Source organism: Chamaea fasciata, unplaced genomic scaffold (assembly GCF_029207755.1).
Source record: "Chamaea fasciata isolate MVZ Bird 193981 ecotype frontalis unplaced genomic scaffold, bChaFas1.0.hap1 SCAF_18, whole genome shotgun sequence".
NCBI classification, from domain to species: domain Eukaryota; kingdom Metazoa; phylum Chordata; class Aves; order Passeriformes; family Sylviidae; genus Chamaea; species Chamaea fasciata.
Window position 1 is genome coordinate 4252055 of NW_027094103.1, and position 23684 is coordinate 4275738.

The following is a 23684-nucleotide window of genomic DNA, read 5'->3' on the forward strand; positions in this document are numbered from 1 at the left end:
TTTTAAGAAAAAAAAAGGGGGGGGAGGGGGGTAAAAAAAGGCCCCGTGTTTGCAGCCAACACGTGTAATCTGTTGCAGCCCTTGTCAGACAAAACAGTTTTGCCGTAAGACAGCGATTCCCAGAGGGGAAAGGGGCGAAGTGAAAATACTTTATCAGCTGCCTACATATGTAAAGCAGTACCCTGGTTGAAAAGCAAAGCCTCTTTTCCCTTTGAAAGCTGGGAAGGGAGAGATGGGAGGCGAGTGCCTGGGAGCGGGGACAGGAATGACACAGGCACAAAGCCCAGCACAGCAAAGCCCAGGCCTCCCTCCTAAAATGCTCTTATCTCCCTATCAGCCCCAAAAAACTACCTGGCTGCGGAGAAGAAACAAAGCCAAACAAAACCCAGACGTGCCTCAGTTTGGGAAACTAAAAATACGGCTTTTAATGTACAGAATGTGGTTTTTAATGTACAGGAATTATTTAATTCAGATATTCGGGGCAGATTCTGTCGGAGTCCCCAGGTCAGCCGGGAAGTGTCCATTGCGCCAGGTTCCTCTTCCCTCAGGTTGGGCTGAGATGAAGGGAATCACTCCCTGCCTGGATTTAAGAAGTGATGCTCAGGAGCTGCCAACAGACAAGGGTTTTCCTTCCCCTCTGAATTTAAAGTCTGTTTCAAAGGCTGGGAATTCCAGGACCTGGACAGACGGCATAAATCAGCCCTTGGGTTCACAGGATGAGAGGACTCTACTGGCAACAAGTGGGCTCGCTCCTCATAGAGTCCTCTCCTGCTCCATCCATCAGCCAGAGACCTGAGAAGATGAGGAAAAAAATAATTAAATCCATGTAGCAGCTCCCTCAGCAAGACAGGGACACGAGCAGGGCGGGGGGGACACCGAGCTGGGAGGGAGAGCCCAGGAGGGGCTGAGATCCTGGGTAGGGATGCACTGAGGCAGGAGGGAGATAAGGAACGGGATGGGGAGCAAAGAAAGGAGGGAAGCAGAAGAAAGGGCGGGGAAGCAGCGGCGGCGGGGGGGAGAGGGAAGGAGCCCGCGCGTGCCCATCTGGGCGATGCATCACATTGAAATTGTCCCGCATTAAAAATTCACCAGCCAGTGAATTTTCAAGGGATTTGTAGTAATTAGATGACAAAATGCTGGCAAATCTCAGGCTTGCCAAAGATGTTACTCAGGGGTCAAAGACTCGACACTTTTGGCTGGGTAATTTGTAAGTGTCAATCACACTCAGCCATCAGAGGGAAAGGAGAGATCCAAGGGCTGAATCCTAACGAAGTCCAAGGCTCCCGCCTGCTGTGGCCCCTCCTGCTGCCACCCAGGCCTGCCGGCCCCAGCTGAGACCACACCGGGCTCACTTGGGTTCTGGTTTTTAAAATGAAAATAAGGAACTTCCCAGGTTTTGTTTTTCAGCACCGACCTCTGGCGGGAGGAGCTCCTGCTCTGTTCTGCAGCTGCCTGGGGTGATGTGCCCGCCCTGTTCATCCTGCTGGGGGCAGGACGGGCTGTGACCCCCCCGGGCTGATGCCTCTGCAGCCCTGCACCAGTCCTGCCAACTGCTCCTGGGACAGTCCACCCCGGGGCTGACACACTGCGCTGAGCTGGGCTGAAGATGGAACCGAAGCAGCTCCTGCCTGCAATCTGCCTGTTGCTGCCTCCGCACTGGGTGTCACAGAGGTTTGGGGCCACCAAAGCAACCCCACGGGTTGTCTCTGCCTGTGCTGGCTCTGTTGAAAAACCCAGGTTAATTCAGATCCAGCAGGACACTCCCAGCCCTGGTCCTGCCTCAGGCTGAGCCCACGGCAGCAGCTCATCCCACACACCCACCCAGAGCCTGCAGGAGAAAAGAAATTTAAAAGTTTTTCACGTCATCAGCTTAAAACCAGACCATGAAGTACAAAAATCAATGTTTTGCCCCAAACACCAGGAGAGATCCCTGTCTCAGCCAGGTGTGAGGCTCCAGTGTGGGCTCAGCCTTGTTGAGGCTGAGGTTAAGCCAGGGCTTTGCTGCCAGGTTTTGGGGGCAGAGGATGGCGCTGAGGGGGTGGCTGCCCAGCCCCAGATCTCTCCTGGACAGATTTTTGCCTTTTGTGGTCTGGTTTCTAAGCTGATGAAGCAGAAAAGCCCTGGACTTCTCAGCCCCAGGGGGATGGCTGCCAACAGGGATTTCACTCCAAAAAGATTTGGGATCACCCAATGTGGGAGAGGCAGGAGCCAGCTCTTCTCTCCATCTCTCAGGGCTCATAAAGCTGTCCTTGTCACCCCTGCTAAACCCCACCTCCAGTTTTGGGCTGAGAGGGATGACTGAAGCTGTCAGGGAGGTTCTGGCCATCAGCTCTGAGGTGCTGAGGCTTTTCCCCAAGGAAAAGCACTGCACACCCCAAACTCCCTTCCACTTCAGGAAGCCAAGTCCCAGAGAATGGAAGCTAAAGGAGCTTTGTTTGCTTCATCCTGCCCAGCCTGGCTGAAATTCCTGAGTGTTCTTAATACACCTGACAGGGGCAGCCTTCCTCCAACTTCCCATCAGCTGCACTTCCAGCTCCTACTCCATGTATTTAAAGAGCCCAAATCATGGGCTGAGGTCTGCAGGGGATCTGAGCTGAGGGGTTTTTCCATGGTTTTATCTTCACTTGATCTAACAGTGCTTTCAAATGCTGCTGGAAGAGTGTTTGTTGGGAAGCAGCAGGGAGTGACTCTGCCTGTAACTGCTCTGTCCAGTGCTGGGCACTTGGGAGCCATTCCCTGCTCCCAGGGGGTGTTCATGAGATGTTTCCTCCCTGTCAGAGCCTGCTGCTGGCAGATGAAGACTCCCAGCCCCACCCCACTGCACCTGAACACAGCTCCTACCACTGCCCCACTCGCTCTTGCAGGAGAAAATTAACCAGAAGCCAGAAGACACCGAATTTTATTTGAGGGAACACAAAACGTTTTTCCTCCCAGATCACCTGACACACCACAGCCCTTATTGCCCTCCCACTGTCCCAGCAGCTTTGCTAAACCCTGAGCTGGGGATGATGTCACATGTGGGGACATGGTGACGCTGGCTCTGCACCCCTCTGGTCCACACCCATCCCCAGCAGCCCACCATGGTCCTGGGGCTGGAAGAGAGAGACAAACCTAATTACATGGCACTAATTATGGCCTGTGGAACGTAGGGACTGTGATCCTGCAGCTCCCAGGCGAGGTGACACTCCCTTCTCCAGGATCCTTCCCACCTCCCTGCTGCTGTGCTGGCATCACTTCCCGTTGTCACCATTCAGGTCACACCGTGCACACCCCCTCATGCTCTGCCTCCCTTCCCAGCTCCAGTTTGGGGTGAAAGCCTCCCTGATTAGCCAATTTGGATCCCTATTTACTGTGAATTACTGAGCCTGATTATTATTCATGGCTGGTGAAGGCTGAGATCTCAAGCCCGGCCATGCGATTTCTCTTCCTCTCCAATGCATATATTTAGGGAAAAGAGGAGGCATTGTGCCTCAGCCAGGGAAGCTGCAGCTGCCTCCTCCTCCTCCTCCTGCTGCTGCATTTCCTGCTGAGGAAGGTGCTGGTGGATGCTGGAATGTGGTCCCAAACACTGGTCATGGGTAAAGTCTGGATGTGTTGGAATATCGGTCCCTTCCAACTCCCTTCTCCTGGGGTTCTGTGATGAAGGAGAAGCTCCCCAAACCTCCCAGCCAGCATCCAAGTCAACTCTCTCAGTCTGCATTTGCAAATTCTTCCTGAAGTCTGACCTGAAGCTCCCTCAGAAGACTGCAGAGCCCCAGGAGTCAGCTGGGCTGGAAAGCAGCAGGCAGGACACAGGGGATGCAAGATCTTCCTGCAGCCCTGACAAAGGGTGGGTGAATGGAATTTACGGGGCTTGCTTGGCCCTACGTGCTTCCCAGATCTCATTCCATGGGAACACTTGGGAGGAAGACCAGGCAAGATGGCACTGAAGGGATGAGAAGAGCTGGAATTCCTGAATTTAGGCTGGAGCAGTGCAGTGGTGATGAAAAGAAACCACCAAGGGCTCACAGATGCTGCCTGCCTGTCCCTGCCAGCTCTCTTGCCTTCTCCTATGGGACACAGAGGAAAACACAGATGGTGGTCAGGGGTTCTCCAAAGCGAATGGGTCACTTTGGCACCCACAGGGCACCGTGGCACAGCAGAGAGGGGCTGGCAGTGCCCAGCAATCCCAGGCTCTCTCTGTGCCTTGCCTTGCTTTGCTGGCTGTCCCCGTAAGGGGATAAAAGCCCACAGAGGCCTCTGGCAACAGGCAGCAGAGAGGGAGAGCTGCTTCTACATTAAAACCCCTTAACCCTCTCATTCAGTAAAAAAGCTGCATTTGAATAATATCCTAATCCAATTGCAGAGCTGGCCCTGGGGAGGGGGATCTGGAGCCTGCCTGGGGAGCAGCTGCAGCAGCTCCTGCTCCTGTCCAGCTCGCCGGGTCTCGCCCTGGATGAAGCTGTCACACCCTGACAGAAATCCACTGGCCAAGGCAGGCAGTGGGCTTCAACCCCCCAGGGAGCCTGCACCGTGTCCCAGCAGCCAGAACTGAGGGTAAACCCCTCATGTGAGCTCTCTGCTGGGGAGAGCACAGCCCAGAGAGCCCATCTGGGGTGCCTGTACCCCAGCTCCCACCTGCAGAGCCAGGGCTGATGGATGACTGGCTTGGAGCTGCTCATCTTTGCCACCAGCACAGCCTGGCCACAGCACTTGCCCCCCAGAAAGGACACCCAGGTGAGCAGCACACCTTCCCTGTGCCCAGCTCTGCCCAGGGAGCGCAGGGCAGCTGAGGGGTGACAGGCACACATGGTGACACCGACCCCGGGGTGTCAAGAGACAGCAGGACGAGGGGACAGGGCTAGAGCTCATCCCAGCCCAGTTACAACCACCAGTGTGCGATCATTGGGTACAGACAAAACCTTCCTGAATAACAGAAAAGCAACTATTCCCCCCTCCCAGAGCAAACCAGAGCACTGCAGCAGCACTGCCAAGGTTCAGGACCAGGGGGAGGCTGTTCCCTGCTTCAGCTCCGTGGACAGCTAAGAGAGTTTGCAGTATTTTATCATTAGGATTGCTTCAGATCAGGGGGAAAAAAAGAAAACAGCCAGTGGGGAGTGCTGGATTTCTGCAGACCTACTTCAGTGATCCTTTTAATTCAGGTGTGTTCTTGTTTTTAGAGAATTCCTGCTGTAATTTTAGGGGTGCGACGTGTGGGACTCTCAATACGTAACAAAGAAGTGGAGCAGGAATTAACTCCAACTGTTCTCCAGAGCTGTGATCAGCACTTCCATAATTAATGTCCAGGCACAAATATATCTGTGTACACATACACAGCCACCCCCCCCCCCCCAACTCACATCAAACAGATTTCCATGATACCAAATTGCCTGAAAAATTAACCAATGTCAAACTGCTCCACAAGATAAGTATCATTAAGGGAAAAAGAAAATCTTCATTATGTTTGAAGGTACAGGGGAAAAAAAACCCAAACCTTTATGAATGTTTTCCAGCCTGTTCCCAGCCTGGGAAAGAACATGTTTTAAAACGTATCAAAGGGTTAAATTAATTTTCATTAAAATTTAAATTTGAGAAGGCTCCCTCTCTTCTTTCCTCCCTCCTCCCCCTTTGAACGTTTGACTGGCAACCATTTCATATTTCAATCTCGGCAGAACAAATTGAATTAGATGTTGAAACCAAACTCTGCTCTGTTCTCTAAAGCCTACATGCTCTGCTTGTGCTAATCCTTTTCGTCGCCGCTGCAGACCTCAGAGACACTCAGCAAGAAACCTGCCCTGCCACAAAAGACAATGAAGGGAAAGAGGGAAAAAAAACCCCAACAAACCAAAAAAAAACAACCCAGGGAAAAAAAACCCCAAAGGAAAATCCAAGCCCAACCTGCAATGCTGCAGAGCTTTGCTGAAATCATGTGCTGGGAGGGGACCCTGCCCGGCTTCTCTGCCCTCTGTGCTGGCCTTGGGCTGGTCCTGCACAGCCAGGATGGTCAAACATCCCTGCTGAGCTGAAATTTGATTTACCTGAGGCTGCAGTTTCCCTGCAGTGACCCCCTGGTGCAGAGCTGGGGCAGGTTGTGAAAGCAGCGGGGAACAGGGACAGGAATGCCACTCATCAATGGCAAGCAAAAAAAGGGGGAATAAAGCTTGTCACCACTTCAGGTGACACTGCCACCCCCTCTGACAGCGCTGCTTCCACACCCGTGCCTCAGTTTCCCCACCTGCTGCACCCCTGGTGCTGCTCTGCAGGGTGAGGGTTTTACACCACAGCCCTGACACATCCCAAAGGGGAATTCCTGAATTTTGGTGTGTCCTCTGAGCCAGCACTCCCAGGTCCTGACAGGAGTGGCTGCTGCTGGGATTGGGAAGCCTCTCAGTGGCAGCAGCAGGGCTCTGGAGCTGCAGCAGAGTTTGGGGGACCAGCAAGGGGTGTCCCACCTCTGGTCCCTGGGACTGCAGCCTCAGTGCTGAGCCCTGTTTTTGGGAATTCTGCAGAAAAGCTGGGGTAGGACATGTCTGTAAGCTCAGGGCTGAGCTGTGTGCCCTGTCCCTCCAGCCCTGCCCAGCCCCACCCTGGGGCTGGCTGCTGGACAAGGTGTGCCCAGCACACACACCTGGAGTCGGACAGATGTTACCCCAAAGCCCTCCCTGCAGTGGCCCTGCACGGAGCAGGCAGTGCTGGTTTAACCCAGCTCAGGTGATGTGAATAGGGCTCCTGTCACATCCCCAGGGTTTCCTGTGGCCACAAACACACACAAACACCCCCTGAGCCCATCTCACCTCTACTGAACCCACACAGGGTGAGCTCAGGGGTCTCGAAAAGATGAGAGGGGCTGGCAGGACTGCAGGGTTTGACCTCAGGGAGCCCCTTTATCCTGGCTCCCTCCTGCCATCCCGTGTTTTCCAGCCTTGAGATGCTACCCCAAGACACACCAAGGAGGAGTGATGGCAGCCAGGACTCACAGACGTCAGGGTGTGGTGCTTTTGGAGGGAGAGAAGCCATGGAGTTTCTGGTGCTGGCAGAGGAAAGGTCTTTGCCAAACTATCTGTGACATGGTGGCAGCTGCAGGTTGGTGTCCAAGCAGGGACTTCAATTTTTGGCAGCCCATCTGTTCTCCCCCAGCCACAGGGAGGGACAATTCACACCCTGGCAGCGATTCCTGCTGCAGCAGAAATTCTGCTGCCTTCCCCTGTGGGGATGCCAACAGCCAGAGGAGCACACAGAACACACCAGGGCGTGCACTCACTTCAACACAGGGCCCAAACTGAGCCCAAATCTGGGCTGTAACTCCTGGGAGCACAGCCAGGAGCCTGGGGGGTCACAGAGGGGAGAGGCAAAGGGTGGGGTCAGCTTGGAGGCTGCTGAGCCTTTGGAATTCCACCTTCTCCTGCTCCTGGTGCTGCCCACCCTGCAGCAAACCAGGTCAGTGTGACCTTCAGGGCCAGCTGTGCCCACCCCGGCCCCACTGCCTCAGTACCCACCTCAGCAGACCCCAGGCAGCTGTTAGATGTCCTCATCCTTGTTATTGTCCTCCTCTTCCAGGTGCTCCATGATTTCATTCAAAATCTCCGATCGTTTTTTCTTCTTCGGGGAGTCTGTCCAGGCCCGGGTGGGAGCGAAGGGGAGAAGAGGAAAAGCGAAAATTACAACCTGGACTCTCACACCTGAGAGGGGCTGAGGGGGCTGGAGGTAGCAGGATATCCTTCCAGGTAAAGCTCATCAAGTGTCATCTCCTCCCCAGCCAGGTCCTGGCAGGAGCTGGGATTCCAATTCCTCCCACCCGTGCTTTAGTTCACAGGTTGGGAGGCAAACAGCATCCAAACAGGTGATGGTGGTGCCAACCCTTCCTGCTGACCCCAATCCACTGCGGAATTCACAAAATCCCTGTGGAAAAGTGGCTGTAAGCCTAACCAGGGGCTCATCAGGGCTCTTGGCAGGACACAACCTTGCTGAAACCGCTCCATCCCAGCAGCCCAGTGCACATCCCTCACCTCGGTGGGACCATGGCCCTGCTTTGCCTCTGCTGCCCCACACCACAGCGCTGTCCTGGCACTGCCCAGCTCCCCTGGGACCCAGCACCATGCACACATCCTCCCCAAAGGATGCAGGAGACGGGGGAGCCCGGGGGGTGCTGCCAGCACTCGGGGGAACATCCCAACCCCGCAGCAGCACCCGGCACTGAGGTGACAAAGCCATTTGGTCCCTGATGTGGGGCTGACATCCTCCTTTCTGCTGGGCAAGCAGTGCCCTCCCGGCAGGAGCAGTGGCACAGCCCCCTCTCCCCCCCTGGCTCTCCAGCTCACTCGCAGCACATGGAGAACAGCTGTTTAAATCCTGCTTTCAGACATCAAAAGCCTCGCTGGGTTTCTCAAACAAACAAACATACCATAGGACTAAAGAAAAGGTGTAAAATAAATAAATGGAACAAGCTGTGCATTTTCTTTTAGTATTACAGCTGCTGCGGGAGATAAACAACAAGTAAATGTCACAAAACATCAATACAGAAGAAATTAACCTGACAAAAGCTCACATCCCCCCCCTCCGCCTCCCCCCAACTCCCAACAATTTTGCATTTCTGGAGTTCCCATCTAATGATTTTATTTTTCAATTAATTCCTTGACAGAGAGCCAGAACCTGCCTCCCTTCTCCCTGGGGGCTCTGGGGATGGGAGGGGGACGAGGGTGCTGATGGACCCCACTGCCCTCCCAGCACCCACCCCACTGAGCTCAGGGGAGCCCAGGGGGCCACAAGGTGCCACCCCAAGACCCTCCAGCAGCTCTTCCCAGTTCAATCACCCAAAGGCACAAGGGATAACCAACGCCGGAGGAAGGTGCCAGCTCAGCAGTTCTCCCTCTCCTTCACTCTGCTCCCAGCCCTCCTGCTTTGGAATGGCAACAAATGTGGTCCCATCTCCCAAATCCACTGTGGGAAGCGTGTCCTGTACCTGCCACCCCTTCCCAACCAGAGCCTGGCAGGCCCCTCACGGAGATGCTGCAATGCTGAGGCTGCAGAGCGGAGGAAAAGCTGGATGTGGGATGCTGGGTGCACAGGGAGCATCCCTCAGCAGAGCAGGACCTGCCATGGCACGGGCAGGGCTCTGGCAGGGCAATTCCCGCCGCCGCATCCCCCAGATTCACCAGCTGGGCCAGGGGGAGCACCAGGAGCATCCCCCTCTCGTCTTAACAAGGGGGAAATAAAAACCCAGGAGAGGGTGGGGAAGCGAATTGCTTCGACTTCCTTCCGTTCTGCTGCTCCAAGCTGGTTAAGGTTTGCCCGCTAACGATCCCATTTGCTTCCTTTAAACAATGGGCAAAGCCGGCGGGGGTGGGCCGGGAGGGGGATTACCACGGGATTAGAACGTGGCAGGGTTGCGGATGCCACGCTAATCCTGCAGGGTTTTACTCTCCGGGCTCCGGCATGTGTTTGCATTAGTTACAGATGCTCTCGGAAAAAAAAAAAAAAAAAAAAAAAAAAAAAAAAAAAAAAAAAAAAGAAATAGGAAAGGACAAAGGAGGAAAAAAAAAAAAAAGTGAGCCCAGCGGTTGGGAGGTGAGGGGAAAGGAAACCTCGGGGTCTGAGGCCAGAGGAGGAGCAAAGGTGATGGAGGCAGGAGCAAAGCGGGCAAGGCGATGGTGGCAGGAGGACTTTCCCACCCTGCCCGGAGGATCAGGACCATCCCTGGCAACCCCCTGCTTCCAGCAACAACTGTAAATAACCAGGGCTGAGCCACAGCGGGGCTCGGCTGCTTTACACCCACCCACAGCTGAACCCCCTCCTCACACACCTCCCTCATTCACCCTCCCTATCAACCCCCCCCCCCCCCCCCCCCCCCAGCCATTCCTTCCCCTCACGGCGTGGTGAAATTCCCCATCTGTCAATTTAATTCTTTGATCGATGGGAAGGAGCAGCAGAAGCGGCCCGGCACAGCTGGTTTCCCAAGTTAGGCCTGGCGGGAGAGCGGCGGCGTTGGCTGAGGGCGGGCCCCGCCGAGCGCACGGAACGCCGTAATTGTCACTCGTGTCACTTAGTGCGATTGGGAGCCGGCGCCTTCCCCTCACGGCCCCGGGCTCCCGGGAGAGAGCCGGGCATGCCGAGGGGATGGGCAAAGCTTCCCTCAGCTCGCCGTTCCTCCAGGATGGAGCTGGGGGAGGAAAGGCGGGTGGAGCCGTGGTTCTGGGATTTGGGGACGTGCAGGGGCGAGCCTGGAGCGCTGCTCCTGCACAGGGCACACATCCGCGGCTGCCCCTTGCCCCAGGGCTGGTAAATTCAGGATCCCTTGGTCCCAGAGCCACAACAGCCACCCTGTCTGTTTCCAAAGCATCAGCGATCCTTGTTTTCCAAAGGGAGGACCACCTGCCCAAGCCGGGCTGTGATGCTGCTGCTGGCAGGGTTTGTCACCTGTCCCTGCCCTGCTGTGGCATTGTCACAACCCTGCTGCAGGTTATGGGCTGCACTAGAGGTTCCAGGGATGACTGCTGGCCAAGTTCTCCCTGGCTTCTCCTTCCCACGTTAGGAGTCACCGAGTTTATCCACAGCAGTGTCAAACCCTCGCCTGTCCCCGGCCAAGCCCTCGGGCTCTGCAGCCACCTTGCAGCAGTGGGTCCCCCACATTAAATGTAGGGTGCAAACAAAACTCAAAGTGTCTTAATTTTTTCTCCTAATGTCAGAGTCTCCTGCCCCAGGATGAAGAGCAGAAACTCTCAGGAATGAGCAAAAAGCCTTAAACCTCTCCCAGGCTGTGCTGGGAGCCAGCCTGGGGTGCAGGGCTGAGGTCCCAAGCCTCAGGGCTGAGCTGTGGCTTCACTCCTGACAGGATTATTGAAACCACCCCTGGCAGTCAGTGACCACTCCTGGGCTCCTCACTTTCTCCTGGAACATTACAAAGCCTCAGAACAAGCCATAAAGAATGACCTGAAAACTACACAAAATGGCAAGGAAGCCTATTCCGTTTTATTGCATCTATTAGACCTATTGAAAAGACGGCTCAGAAGTGGCTTGATTGCCATGACAAATGCCTGCATGGAGAAAAGATTCGGGAGACCAGACCTCTCCTTCACAAATAACAGCAGAGACCTGGAACTGGAAGCCCAATCTCTCTAAATGGTCTCTAGAAATAAGGTGTGTAATTGTAGCAGAGAGCAGGCAGTGGTAGGACACGTCTGTCACAGGCCAGGTCAGGACTTTGAAACACTAAGACAATGATGATGAGGCTGACATTAGAGCTGGGGACACCACAGACCTCGGTCTTGATTGTTTCCTCAGACTTGAAGACCCAAAATTATCTTTTCTTTCCCATTCCCATCTCAGGACGGGGACCTGGCCACTGCAGCCTGCAAAGCTGTGGAAAAACCCTCACAATTCACCCACGCTGTGCTGGGAGAGGAGAACTCATGGGACATTCACAAACAGCACAGAGATAGCTGAGCTGCTCCTGTGCCCTGTGGGGAGAGGAGGAGACCTGGGGAAATGGGGATCAGTAGGAAAAAGCCTGGTTTCTGGGCTGTGAAAAGAGATGCAGTGTCTCAGCCCGGCTGTCGGGTGCTGTGTGTGATCCTCTCCATCCCTGCTCCGTGTGGGAAAAGCAGCCTCTAGCCATGCCAGGGAGGAAAGCTGAAGGAGCATCCCCCTTCCAGGGGGCTGCAGGCAGAGTGCTGGCAGCCTTTTTCCCCCTCTTTATCACTGTCACCCTCTGCACACCCACAGAAGGGACAGGGTGCAGCTCCTGCCTCACCTCGGAGCCACTGGGGACCCCAAGGTGCCTTGAAATCAGGAGCAGGCACTTCCTAAAGGAATAAAATCCCACCCTGCAGCCTGCCAGTGTGGCACAGAGAGGCTGAGACCTGGTCCCAGGCCCCAGCCAGAGCCTGGTGCCCACAGGTGTGCCCCAGCCTGGCACAGATCCCCCCGGCACATCCTGCTCTGCCACGGCATTAGCCACTGGCCGTTTTGCCAGGGCTGGAGTCATTGGATGTTCCCGAGACAGGCTGGAGCACAGCAGGGATTGTGTTTCCATCATATTTCCCATCCCTAAAGACAAGGAGTGGTAGCCTTGCTCCTGTTTCTCAGCTGAGACCCCTCAACCACTTCAGCTCCAAGGCTGCATTCCTGCCGGGATGTGAACATGCTCTTCCTGCTGCCCTCCCCAGGGCCCCAGCTCGGTGAGGAAGAGCCCAGATGAGGAGGCTGGGGCAAAGGCAGGCAAAAATCGGGAATAACAGAGCTTGGGGGAGGTGGCAGAGCTCACAGCCACATCTGCTGAGAGACTGCAAGGACCATAAAGCCAAGACTGTTTATTTCCCCCTACACTGAGCAGAGGGGAAAAGGGGGAAAGGAGATCCTGAAGATAAAACTGAGTTCTTGAAACATCTCCCCTGCTGGGTTCTGGGTGGGCACATCCACCCTCAGCCCTGTTACCACCATCTACAGCTTCCCCAGCCTGGAATAACCAGCCCTGCACTATTTCAGAACACGGGGAGCACTGCATCAGTCGGGATCACTGAATAACCGAGATGTGCTGCTCTTCCCTCACCAGGGATGTGCAGCCCCACAACTGCTGCCAAACCCCTGGGCCACGGGCATGTGGTGATGGAGAGGGGAAGGGGGATGCAGGAGGAGGAGCATTGATCTCCAGCTTAGCCCTGCAGCCCAGGGGAGCCCTTCCTACATAAATATTTGCCAAGCAATGCATTTGTGCCTGTCGATGGCCATCAATAGCAGCCTGCAGTGCTGTCATCTGCGGAGCTGTCACTCCCAGCAGCCTGAGCCAAGCAGCCCTTTCTGCATCCCAACCCATCAGCACACAGTTTTCCCTTTCAAACCCACGTGCTGCGTGCACAGAGCCTGTCCACAGCCCGGCAGCACCCCGGGGAGGCAGCGCTGTGGCTGGCAGGTGCCTGGCACATGCAGAGTTAACGCCTCACGGGCAGAGCTGTCAGACAAAGCCCTGGCCTGGCTGCCTCCTGCCTCCCGGTGCATGCTCAGGCTGCAGCAGCTCTACCTGCCAGCCCCGGTGTGTGCCAGGTGGGGGGGTTACCGTGGAAGTGCTGGGCGGTTTTGCGGCGCAGGGCCTCCAGCGTCTCCTCCGTGTCCGCCCACTCCAGCACCAGCCTGCGGCCGTACAGGTGAGTGCTGTGGCACAGGGCCGTGAAGGCTTTCTGCAGGGTGAAAAGAGAGAAAAAGAAATTAAAGGAGAAAATAGGAAGTAGGAGGGAAGGTAAAGATGTCCCTCCTTCTGCCCTGGAGCAGAAAGGCCACCGGAGAACATCGTACTGGGAGTGCTTTGCTCTGATGGGGCCGGATCCATCTCCATCAGAGGCTCTGACTCGGTCATTTATCTTCTCTGTACTTGCAGCAGAGCAAATTCCCATCACCACTGCTGCAGGCTGGAATCCAGCACAGGATGGGACCACCCTGAGCAGGGAATGCTGCAACCTCTGGAGCTTTGGGTCAGCACTGGGTGGGACCTCGTGATTCCCTGGCACCCTGTTCTCTGCTGGAACGCAAAGCACAGCTCAGCTGTGACACAGAAGTTCCTTTCTGATCTGGAATCAAGTTGGAAAACTGCCTTTCTCCTGCCAACCATTTGGTGACTTGGCCATGCTGGCAGCAAATGTGGCAGAGCAGAAGCCAGCACAGAAGTCCTCTGCTCTTTCTGCCTGTGGTGGTTTGCTCTACTACAGAAATCCAGAGGTTTCCTGGTGTTAGATCCCATTTAGTAACACCCATACAGCTGTAATCTCTTGGTGATGTTGAATACAAATGTGCCAGCCAGCCCAGAGCTCAGATGGCTTTCTCTGTTCGCAGGCAACCAGCAGAGACACTCAGAAAACACTGATCCAGTGCAGGGAAGTTTGACTTTGTCTTTATTTCCCACAGAATTTCAAGGAAATTCAGGACTGAGCAGGATTGGGCCCACAATACACAAACCCACAAATACACAAACCCACTGGCCAAATATTTTTATCCCCAAGGGCCCACAAAGTGCTCCACACTAAAGGCTGGGCATGGGGGGGAGAAAAATGCCCCAAATGCTTTTTTAAAAACCCCAGCTAAGGTTGAGATTCGTTCAGGTTTTGAGCTCTGCAAACTCATGTCCCTGGAACAGAAATGGCAGCTCTAGGATCAGACACACATCTTTCCTCTGAGCCACCTGCTAAAAATGAACAACTCTGAGCTTTGAATCACTGCAGCTGTCCCCAAATGCCACATCTCTGGGCAGAGGGGCTTGTCCTGCTTTGCTGCCCACAGCTGCTCCTCAGGACCCTCCTTGAGCTGCTGGGTTATGAAACTCATAAAAAACCCCCATTTTCAGTAACCAGCACCCAGTAACCTGAGTTTTCCTCTCTTTCCAAAGTCCCTTCACTCATATAACCCTCATGTGCTATAAAACAGCAATGAGGGGCACCAGCTCCACCTGCTCCATGGCACGGCTGAAATTCCCAGCACCCCCAGCTCCTCATGGGGATCCTGGCAGGGCAGAGTGCCCCCTTTTCCAGGGGCACATTCCTCCTGGAAGAGCTGCGAGCTCCAGCTGTTTTTATTTGCTGCTGCTGTGTTTTCAAGGCCTATCTCCCAATTAGCAGAGCAATGTGTTGGCTTAAACAAACACTCGGGGGGAGGCGGCAGGAGGGAGTTGTGAGGGCTGTTTATGTTGGCACAAGGAGCCTCTTGCAAAGCCTGGCACACAACCCACGGCTCTAAACACTGCATTTCCTTTGTTAATTCCTGGTTTTGGATTTCTCCTTCCCACAGCACAAGGAAGAGGAAGGTTGGGTAACAGCACACAGCCCATCTGTGCTCCACAGGTCATGGAGGAGGGCAGACCACGATGAACGTGGCACTTGGTGGGCTTTGGTCCTCTGAGCCACTTCTCTGCCACTTCCTCCTCCTCCTCCTCCTCACGGGATTGCCATCCTCTGGCTTTGCTGGCAGCCCTGGGAAAGGTCATGGAGCAACAGGGAAGGCAGATGCTGCCATCAAGTTGTGTTATATGCAAGAAACCCGCTGGGTGAGGCACATCTGCCACCAGCCTGGTGCCATTCGCCCTTCCTGGCCAAACACATCCCCAAAATGAGTTGGTTTGCACCCACGATGAAAGAAAGCTCCAGCCTGTACTGGGATCTCTGCTCCCTGTCCTCCAGATGGGCTCCAGGAGCTAGGAATGCAGAACAGAAGCTGCACATTTCAGGTGACACACGGATGTCAGTTCTTTGGAATTGAGCTAGAAGATGAAATGTAGCTGTTCATTGCTCTGAGAGGAATTAAGACTTTTCAGGAGAGGAAAAATAAAAGAGAAAGCACTGATGATTTAAAAGACAAAGGGATGAAGGGGAGAAATGCCATCCCCATACATCCACACTGCTGGAAATCTTCCAGGGAGAGGAGGAAATCTGCCACTGCTGCTATTCCAAATGAAAAGATAGGTAGGGAAAAAACACTTTAATTAGGTGACAAGTATGAAATGAGGAGCAGCAGGCTGGCTTTCATAGAAGCAGGAGCTATTTTTGGGGTGCAGTTCCTCTGTGTGAGCATCTCCCTTCCCAGGACACCTCTCTGGAGGAACAAAGAAAGGCCAGAGGTTTGTGGAGTTGTGTCCAAATGAGGGATAAAGGGAGGTGTGGTGTCTGCTCATCCAAGAGAGAGATTCACCACAAAAGCCCTCTCACTTCCAGGGCTTCATATCTTCCTACACATTTAAGGAGAGCCTTCGCCACAGAAAGCTCCTTTTGAAATGCTCAAACCCGATTCTGATAAAGCTGTTGCATTTGGTAACACACCCTCTGCCAGGCCACCCTGAAGCCTGAAGATCCCTGGCAAACCTTCTCCTGGGCCTCATTTGCTTTCCAGAAGCTTTAGGGCTTCTCCTCGAGAATAGGATGTGAACATGCTTAAAAATGCCATTTCTGAGCACTTCTTGCAAAGTTTGGTTCAAGCTTAACGTTACGACTCAGCATGGTGGGAAAAAGCGGGGAGAGGAAAGGGAGAGGCTGGAACAGCAGCTTAAAAATGTCTGTGGGATTCAGACAGAGAATTTCCAAGTGAAGAGGTGGCTGATAAGCCCCCAGGAAGGCCAGGCTGCTGGGATGAGGCAGCCAGAGCTCTGGAGCAGAGCCTGCTGTGCTGGGAGGGCCGGGAGCAGAGACCGGACCGCAGCGTCTGTCACCCTGGGTGTGACAGCGCCAGCCCTGACTGCTGCCCTCATTTGGAGGACAGTGCTGCTCTGCCTCCACATTCCCCCTTGCCCTATTAAATACTCAAGCCAAAGAGCCTCCAGGCTGGAATCATTAGAGGGACAAAGGGTCAACAACATTAGGAGATTGATAAATATCCCTCCCTCGCAAGAGCCGGTCCCAGCTGAGGACGCTCTCCGCGATGCCAGCTGCACACAAGGATTTTTCCTTCCGTGCATGTGCATTTTGAAAACGTTGGCTGTCTCTCCCAAATGGGCAATTTCTATTTGGAGACCAGATGTATTTTTATATCAACAGGGGAGAAAAGTGGGAACTCAGCTTCCCAGTTAATAGTTCAAAAATAAAAACAATTCCGCAACGATTCTGCACAGGGAACGTCAGGGAACGGTTAGTGCTTCCTTAACCGGAGTTAATTTGGTATTGCCGGTGCATCAGAGTTCCAGGGGAGGCTGAGCAGATCAAGCCAGGGCTGACGGGGCAGATCTGCAGGCACAGCATCGGGGAGTTGGGAGGAGGAGCCCCCATCCCCGTGCTGGCTGTGGAAAATCTCCATGTGCGCTCCCACAGCAGCCGTGGCTGTTCAGAGAAAAAGACAAACACGGGAGGTCACAGGCTTTAAATGCCCAACAAAGGCAGCCTAACTATTCTATTACAAACCCATCATGTTTTATAAGATGCTTATAAGCAATTTCCAGATTACCACTCTGAGCAAAAGCGTCACTGACAGTCAGAGCTATTCAGCTCAGAGGTCTCCAGGCCCACTCCCCTCCTCTCTCATTTCACTCAGCAATAAACTCTAAGCCAATTATGAGCGTGTTTACAATATTCAGGATCCTATTCATCAATACACCGTGCATCCTTTTCCAGACGGCCAATGGAGTGTACTTGATGTGCCACTTGTGAGACAATTAAATCCCTCAAAGAGACGAGGGTGGAAAAAAAAATATGAAGAAGGAAGAAGAGCTGCTTTGCTGGGAAAGAAGAAAACCCCGCTGAGAGCTCTTCCACAGGGCAGCTCTCTCCCTGCACACTCCCCCCTCCATCAGCCCTGGGAGCAGTGCCCTGGGCCAGAGCCCTGCCTGGATCTCTCCCCTCACCATCGATGGGCTACCTGTCACTGAGATTCCCATTTGCCCAGCGCAGCTGCAGTCAGGCCCTGAGGGGATAAAAAGGGATGGGAGGCAGACACTGAGCCTGTTTCCCCCAGAGGGCAGCAGAAAAGCAGGTGCTGCCTCACACCCGCCCCCAAACTGAGCAGCAGTAAAGAACCAGTCAGGTCCCTCTATGTACCTTTCCATCCAAAGTTTCCTTGGGAAAAGATTAATTCAGACCCCAGGAACAAAGCCTGAATGACTGTGAGCGAAGAAGAGGTGGAAGCAAAGCTGCTTTGAGCAGAGCCACAGGCACAGCTCGAGGTGCAGGGAGAGGAACCAGGCTCCTGGGAGGATCCCTGCACCCCCAGGGGGAAGAGGGAAGCTGAGCAGAGGGAAGTTTGAGTTAGGATCAATACAGGACTAACAAAGAAACTCCATGTACTGTGTTATACAGGAGGTCAGGCTGGAAGGGATGATCTAATAGTCCCTTGTGATCCTGGATCAATGAATGCTGTCTAAAAACATAAACACAGGCTTCTGGCTGGCTCCCCCCTCCTCTCTCCTCCACCTCTGCTCACAGTCTGGAAAATCTGGAGTTCTGGGGGCTCATGTGGTCCCTTCCCTCCAGCAAAGACATCCTGTGGGTTGTGCTTACAGCCACTCCCCTCCAGACTCTGCACAAATCACCAGGAATCAGCAGCAGGATGAAATCCACCCTGCTCCAGAACCTCTGGCAAAGGATAAGAGCAGGATACCGTCAGGCAGGCTGCAATCCCCTCGTTTCTGCTAAAAGCACGGAACTTAAAGGTGTAGGAAAGCTTTCAAAAAATAAATGAACTAGGCCAATTCATAACTACTGATCCTCTGGCACTGGGAAAGCAGCAGGGTAAGGCTGCTCACAGGGAGCTCTCAAAACATACAGAGGAACTGGTGAACGCAGGCCTTGCACAGGTTATAAATTAGGGAACAGCCACAATATCCAAAATTCCCCTAAAATCAAGGTGGTGGTGGAGGTGGGACATGTGCAGAGGTTTCCTGATGTGTTAATGTTGAGTCAAAACCATCCTGTCTCACCTTGCTGCTGACAAACCTGAAAAATCAGCTCCTGTCCTTCTGTATAACCAAGAATTTTGAGTTATTTTATCAGTTGCACCAAAATCATCCCCATTAGGGTTCTGGTTGTGGGTTTGGCTGCTGCCCACGTGGGGGTTTCAGCCTGAGTGCAGCTTTCCTGGGGAATGCCACCAGCCTGCCCCAAACCTGGGCTAAGCCTCGGTGGGACAGAGCCTCCAGGCTCCCCTCCCCACCTGGGGCAGTGCCACAAGGGCAGGGAGGAGCGCGGCTCACCTTGGCGTCCTGCTTGGTGACGAAATCCACAAAGCCAAAGCCCCGGTGGGATCCCGTTCCTGCCATTTTCTTGGGCAGCCGGACAGTCTTGAGCTCTCCAAAGGTGCTGTGAATCCAAGGAAAAGCAGGGACAGTGTGAGATGAAGGGAAGAGTCACCCTGTTCCCACAAACCTTGGCAGTGTCAGCAGCAGAGCCACTCACATCAGGGGCGTCTTGCTCCAGGTGTCCTGCAGTCACTCTGCCTCCCTGCAAGCCCCATTTCCAAAGCAAACACAACCAGCTAAAATCTCAGTTTATATTTCGAGGGTCATTCTGGATATAGAACTTAATACAAAAAACTTCTTTAATGTAAGTGCTTTGCTCCTCCTTCCCTCAGGAGATTCAGCCAGAATGCCATGCCCTGCTCAGGGTGAGCAAAGCATTTCCAGGTGACCAGAGCTGCTCCAAATCCCACCAAAACGGATTTATTTGCGCCTTTAAAGAGGGGCTGGAGCGCACAGGATACAGGCAGGAGACAGAGCATGGCCCCACAGGGAATTATTCTGTTTCCAGAATAGTTCTCCCATCCCCAGAGGTGTCATCCCTCCAACTCCAGGGATCCTGGGCATTTTTGATGATTGGATTTCCTCGCTCTAACCCTTCAGCCTCTCCCATCCTGCAGCTTCTGTGCTGGAATAAACTGGTTTTATCTAAGCTTTCTGGATGTAGAAAGGTAAACAGGCGAATCCAGCAGACCACAACAACCTCCATATCCAACAGCATTTCAGACAAGTTCTGCAGCGTCAGTGGAAAGCCAAGAATGGGGAGATAAGGGGGTTCCTGTCCCCAGAGAAGGAACTTGTGGCTTGAGCACCAAAGCATGCAGCCATCCCACTTTGTCCAAAACCCCTAAAAACAGCCCCAAAGGCAGCACAAGCCGGGCACCCCTCTCCAGTGCCATCCCCTGGAGGAATTCCAGGACAAAGCCGGCGCTTTCCCTGCTGCCAAGCTCCTGCTTCCCCGTCTCCTCCCCTCCCCTCGCACCCATTTATCAAACACATATGCACAAACTGCAGGCAATAAATATTTAATGTGGCCCAGGTCTGAAGAGATGTGTTATTTTATTTGAAAATCTCCACACAGGCGTGCATACACAAAAGGAACCTGGGATACAGCAGTGCCAAAGAGCACCTGGGAATAAACACAGTAAAGGCCATAAAAGCTCTCGTGAAATGATATAAGCTAAATCCTGGGAGTTAACCTGCTGCACTGGCAGCATGACCAGGCATTCATCCACCCAATTTCCTTAGGCAACGTGGTGTGTAAATGCACCATTATGAAGCCTCAAAATGAATCCGCACGTCTCCCGCCCGGTGCTTTCCCTCCCTCTCTCCCTCCTGCCCCCTCCGAGCTGGAGCTACGCAAACAAACAAACAAAACCCCGGCACAGGAGAGGGAGCAGCCTCAGCTGCCGGGAATGCTCGGAGCCTGTGGTTTCCAGAAGTCCTCCTGCACGGGGGTGGGGGTGACAGGGACTCCCAAAATGCCTGGAGCACCTCAAATGCTGCAGCTGGGTGAAGGGAGAGGCAAGGAGAGAGCTCCCAAGCCATGGGGATGCCTGTCTAGCTAGGAAAAATGGGAGGTAGGAGCCATGGGCACGCTCCAGTCTCTTTCTCTCTCCATGAAAAATATCAAGGACATTGCCTGGGGGCTGCAGAATATTTGCTGAAGGAACAGAAGCAGAGTATTTGCCCAAAGGGACGCTCAGACAACGCTCCGTCTGTGCACTGAAACACCAACGGGTCCTTCTGACACCAAGATCCAGTGCCCAGCATGGGCCAGGAGGCACCCACAGGAGCAGGAAGGCTCTGGATTCGGGGTCCCAGAGAAGCTGTGCTGACCCACAGCAGCCTGGGCAGAGCTGGGAGAAAGTGGCTCTCCCTTCCTGCCCGGCTCAGAGCAGCCCAAGGCACCCACACGTGGAGAGAGGCGTGGAGGGATGGAGCCCTGACCCAGCAGCAGAGCAGGGCTGGCCATGAGCTTTTCCCGGCCAGTGGGAGCCAGCTGGGGTTCCAGAGGGATGGATCCGGGGAACAGGCGAGGTGGAGGGGTGAGGGAAGCCGAGGGGACAGGGCTGACCCCAGTGGGGCCATGCAGGGGAACGGCGTCCCCCCCACTGCGGCGCTAATTAGAAACCACAACACAGCAATTACCAGCCCGGGAGCTGCGAATGAAGCGCTGAGCTCCGGCCTTTAATGTTCTCCTCTGCGGTGCCAGGCACAGACTCACACCTCTCTTTTCCAATTATTTCTCCTGGATTTGGGGGGGGGGGGGAGAGAGGCAGAAGGAAACCCAATTACCCCCTGCAGTGCCAGGCTCCCGTAGCCAGGGAAGCCAGAGGGAAGCCAGGTGCTGACACGTTTGCTCCCACTCCAGCTGCATCCAGGCTCCAGGATGGCCATGCATGGATTGTGCCACGGGCACAGGCACGGGAGGAGGAAAAGCATGGAGCACATCACCCAAGTGACACCAGAGCACAATGGCAAGGGAGGGGAGGAAGCAGCTTTTCCATAAGAGCTCACGGAGCTGTTTGACAATGTGCTGCCAGGGGCTGGGATGGCCGTGGAGGCACGGGGGTCACAGCAAGTCAGAGCTGGTGGCACTGCCAGCTCCTTCCCCGTCCAGCACAGAGCTCTGATGGGCACAGATGGAGTGAGAAAACCCACAGGCAGCCCAGGGTGGGGTTCCTCTGGGTGCTGGTGCCTCTCTCCTCTCAAAGTGGGCAGAGATCAGCAATCGTGCTGCCAGCACGGAGCACAGCACCAGGCCAGGCTCCTTCCCTCAAGCAGGATGGGTTACAGGGAAATTTCCAGCATCAGTGAGTGCGAAACCAGAGTGGATTCTGGATTTATACTCACCCACCGATCTATGCCTTCTCCAAGTGCTCCTGAGCCCCTGCACCAGGGCTGAAGGACCTGGTGGTTGTGAGAGAGCAAAGCCCTTTCAGGCTTGAGACATGGACTTGTTTGCAGTCAGCCCGGCTTAATTTTGCACAAGACCTAAACCTCAGTCCTGCTGAGCCCCCTGGGATGGGATTTCAGTGTGCAGCAATCCCAAATCTCTTGTGAAACCCCCATGGAGCAGCTCACAATTAATACAGGAAGGTTTGGGGGGGCCAAAAGTGTTCTGCTGCAGAGGCAGCAAGATGGCAAAGCCCCTGGTGACCTGCCACGCACACGGCTCCTCCCAGCTTCCTTCCCACAGATCCATGGAAAACAGTGTCCAACAGCTCTTCTCTGAAATCCCAAGTGGAATCAGGAGCAGGAGGGGAGGGCAGAGGTGTGGAGGGCTCTGCCTGGGCTCCCCTGTCCCTGCCAGCCGGGCTGGCAGCTCTGTCCTCACGCCTCGCTCTCCCAGGCTTGGCGCGTCTTCCTGCTGTTGGCTGGGAGGGAGAGCAGCCTCCACAAACACTGCAACTCCTATTTCCTAAATGAGAACCTTTGTTTTGTGCCCATCGAGATTTGCTGGGAAACCAGAAAAAGCCTGTGCTGGCTCTGGCTGAGCCACGAGCCACAGGGCTGCAGAACAGAGACGGCCACGAGCTCTCCTTTGACAAGTCACCCATTCCAAGCTCAGCAGGAACATAGGGTGCATCCCAGGGATGCCAGCAGGGACATCCCCTCCCTCCCACCCACAAGAGCTGCAGCATTTCTCCATGGCAGTGCTGGCTATCAGCTGCTCTCCCGCTGCTTTGGCAGCTCTGCCAGCTGCCATCCCGCTTCCCTGGCTGAACGCAGGGAGGAAAAGGAGATTTCTCCTCTTCACTGCAAGCTGGCTGCAGGTCAGAGGAACATCACTCCTTGGGATTGTAATTATATCCTTCTGGCACAGGCCAGCTGGGAGGCAAGTTCTTTGCCTGCTAATTATAGGACATTATATTGCTATTAAACTGCACATTCCAGCTCGGGAGACAACCCACGGCTCACTTGGCTTTGCCTGGTCACCAGAAGGAGCCTGCACATCCTTCACCAAACACAGCCCAGAGGACAGTGGGCATACAGGTGGGCTCCAGAAAACATCTTCCCTCCCCTTCCCTCCTCCCTGGTCTCCAGAGAACCCCACAGCTTCGGGCAGCTGTGAAGGCTGCTTGTTCATGGGACAGGTGATCAGGATAAACGTGGAATCGGTGGTTTGGTTGGAAGAAACCTTAAAGCCCATCTAGTTCCACCCCCTGCCATGGGCAGGGACACCTTCCACTATCCCAGGTTGCTCCAATCCCTGTACAGCCTGGCCTTGGACACTTCCAGGGATCCAGGGGCAGCCACAGCTTCTCTGTGCCAGGACCTGCCCACCCTCCCAGGGAACAGTTTTTTCCAAAGAACTTATTCCTAGGAAATTGTAATGATCTCTCCAGCTGGGAAGCGTTCCCTCCATTTTAACTCTTTTCTTGTCTCAAAGAGCAGTATTTAAACGGCAAAGTCCTTGGGACAGGCCAGACCTGCCCACCCCGACGGGTATTTTCAAGTCCCAAACACACAGATGTGCTCATCTGACTTGATCCTGGTGCACCCCGAGCCATGAGCTGACCAAGGACTCTTGGCTTGCCACGTTCTGAGGAGGAAAGCATAACTGACACCATCAATCCATCCACTGCCAAAACCACAGAACATCTTGGAAGACAACCACAAAAACCGCCCTGAGCATTCTGCAGATGCGTACAGAGGTCCCACAGCACACAGCAGTCCTAAATCCCCCTCTCTGGTTCATATTCCTTCAAGAAAACAAAACAGCAAAACCACGTTGAAAAACCGATTATGAAAACCTCAACCAAGGCTGCCAAGCTTCTCCTGGGTTGCCATCTACTGCCACCATCTCCTCCTCCTCTCCTCTTGCTGCCTTCCCATCCCCAGCCCTGCCCAAATCCCCCCTCGTGACTGCTGGCAGCCCCAGGGCCGGGGCTCAGGCGGATGAGCCAGGCAGTGTGACCGTTCATCCCAAACGGCTCTGGGCAGGGATGACAAGTCCAAAAGACACACGAGTCCTTCCCCTCCCCTCCCTGCACAGCCTCAGCCCTAGGAG

General features: G+C 54.4%; 1 protein-coding gene across 5 annotated transcripts in view; it reads right to left on the reverse strand.

Annotated features, from left to right (window-relative positions):
- Positions 1-408: 408 nt before the first annotated feature.
- The window catches only part of RBM19 (RNA binding motif protein 19), a 53211-nt gene continuing 29935 nt past the window's right edge, over positions 409-23684 (reverse strand). For 4 of the 5 annotated variants that reach the window (XM_066199755.1, XM_066199754.1, XM_066199756.1 and 1 more), the window contains 4 exons: positions 18626-18731; positions 13028-13148; positions 7476-7589; positions 409-792 (listed from right to left, as the gene is read on the reverse strand). In XM_066199755.1, the coding sequence (XP_066055852.1) occupies positions 7498-7589; positions 13028-13148; positions 18626-18731 (319 nt within the window). In that variant the 3' untranslated portion in view covers positions 409-792; positions 7476-7497. Of the gene's footprint in view, positions 793-7475; positions 7590-13027; positions 13149-18625; positions 18732-20698; positions 20919-21523; positions 21581-23684 lie in introns of those variants that run through there. The other variant, XM_066199757.1, reaches the window with a different exon arrangement.